At 43.8% G+C, this 1,609-nt stretch overlaps 1 protein-coding gene across 1 annotated transcript; it reads left to right on the top strand.

Moving 5' to 3' along the window:
* The first annotated feature begins 217 nt into the window (after positions 1–217).
* On the top strand, positions 218–1,010 carry LOC138881038 (uncharacterized mitochondrial protein AtMg00860-like). The gene is made up of 2 exons (XM_070161238.1): positions 218–367; positions 519–1,010. Exons 1-2 carry the CDS (start codon positions 218–220, stop codon positions 1,008–1,010), a joined length of 642 nt encoding a protein of 213 aa, XP_070017339.1.
* Positions 1,011–1,609: the final 599 nt, after the last annotated feature.

Below are 1,609 nucleotides of genomic sequence, written 5' to 3'. Positions count from 1 at the left end.
CTAAGGAGCTACCTAAGCACTTTCCACCTAAGCGATAGGTGGATCACAAGATTTAGTTGGAGCCAGGGGCTAAGAAACCCTCATTCGCCCCATATCGTATGGAACTACCCGAGCTAGAGGAGCTCAGGAAATAATTAAAAGAGTTGCTAGATGCTGGTCACATTCACCCATCAAAGGCACCTTTTGGCACTCCAGTATTGTTCCAGAAATAAGAAGGATGGATCGTTGCAGGTACATAGACTACCAAGTACTTAATAAGGTCATAGTGAAGAATAAGTACTCGATCCCACTCATTGCTGACTTGTTCGATAGACTTGGTCAAGACAAGTACTTTACTAAGGTGGATCTTCGCAAGGGAAACTACCAGGTTTGAATTGCAGAAGGGGATGAGCCGAAGAAAACATGTGTGACGAGATATGTAGCCTTTGAAAGGTTGGTAATGCCTTTTAGCTTATCTAATGCAACGACCATATTTTGTACACCTTATGAACAAGATTTTTCAACCTTACCTTGACCAGTTCGTGGTAGTCTACCTAGATGACATAGTCATCTACAACAACACTTTGGAGGAGCATATGGACCACTTAAGAAAGGTTTTCCAAGTCTTGCGGGAGAATGAGCTACACATCAAGAGGGAGAAAAGCGAGTTTGCACAATCAAAGGTGCACTTCTTAGGTCATGTTATTAGGAATGGTGAGCTACGCATGGACGAGGCTAAGGTACGTGCTATCCAGGAGTGGGAGGAACCTATAAAGGTAACTGAGTTAAGATATTTCCTTAGCCTTAGTAACTACTATCGTCGGTTCATCAGTGGCTGCTCAGCAAAGACTGCACCATTGACTGGGTTGCTAAAGAAGAACAAGCCATGGATTTGGACGGAGCATTATCAAAAGGCGTTTGAAGGCCTTAAGGTAGCTGTAACAGAGGAGCCAGTCTTGGCATTACCTGACTTTGCCAAGACATTTGACATGCATACAAATGCCTCAGATTTTCCCATTGGGGTGTCTTGATGAAGGATAAGCAACCCATAGCATTTGAGAGTCACAAGTTAAATGAGACGGAGTGGCGTTACACGGTGAAAGAGAAGGAGATGAATGCCATTGTGCATTGCCTTCATACATGGCGATATTATTTGCTCAGGTCGAGGTTCATGGTCAAGACCGACAATGTGTCTACTAGATAATTTTAGACGCAAAAGAAGCTCACACCAAAACAGGCTAGGTGGCTGGATTTCTTGGCCGAGTTTGCTTATGTGCTGGAGTATAAGCTGGGCAAAGGTAATGTTGTAGCCAATGCCTTGAGCCGGAAACCTGATCTTGTTGTAATCACTTAAACAAGATGGGACATTCGTGAGGCTAAAAAAGAAGATATGCAGCATGATCCACTAGCAAACAACTTATCGAGTTAGACAACCAGGGCAAGACGAGTCATTTTTGGTAGAAGACAACATATTTCTTACTACGGGTCGGTGAGTTTACGTGCCTAAGTTTGGAGACATTAAACAGCAGATCATAAGGGAGAGTCATGACACAATGTGGGCTGGTCATCCAGGCCAACGTTTCACTAAGGCCTTGGTTGAGTCAGTCGACTATTAGCTACACATGCGAGA

This window comes from Nicotiana sylvestris, chromosome 11 (genome assembly GCF_000393655.2).
Source record: "Nicotiana sylvestris chromosome 11, ASM39365v2, whole genome shotgun sequence".
NCBI lineage: Eukaryota > Viridiplantae > Streptophyta > Magnoliopsida > Solanales > Solanaceae > Nicotiana > Nicotiana sylvestris.
The sequence above is the reverse complement of the archived record's forward strand: the minus strand, read 5'-3'. Positions and strand labels throughout refer to the sequence as shown.

Excerpts from the sequence above, each read along its gene's own strand:
- LOC138881038 (XM_070161238.1), top strand. The coding sequence starts at position 218 with ATGGATCGTTGCAGGTACATAGACTACCAAGTACTTAATAAGGTCATA. Across the intron at positions 368-518 it reads TTCGCAAGGGAAACTACCAG|TTCGTGGTAGTCTACCTAGA; the intron begins GTTTGAATTGCA and ends TACCTTGACCAG.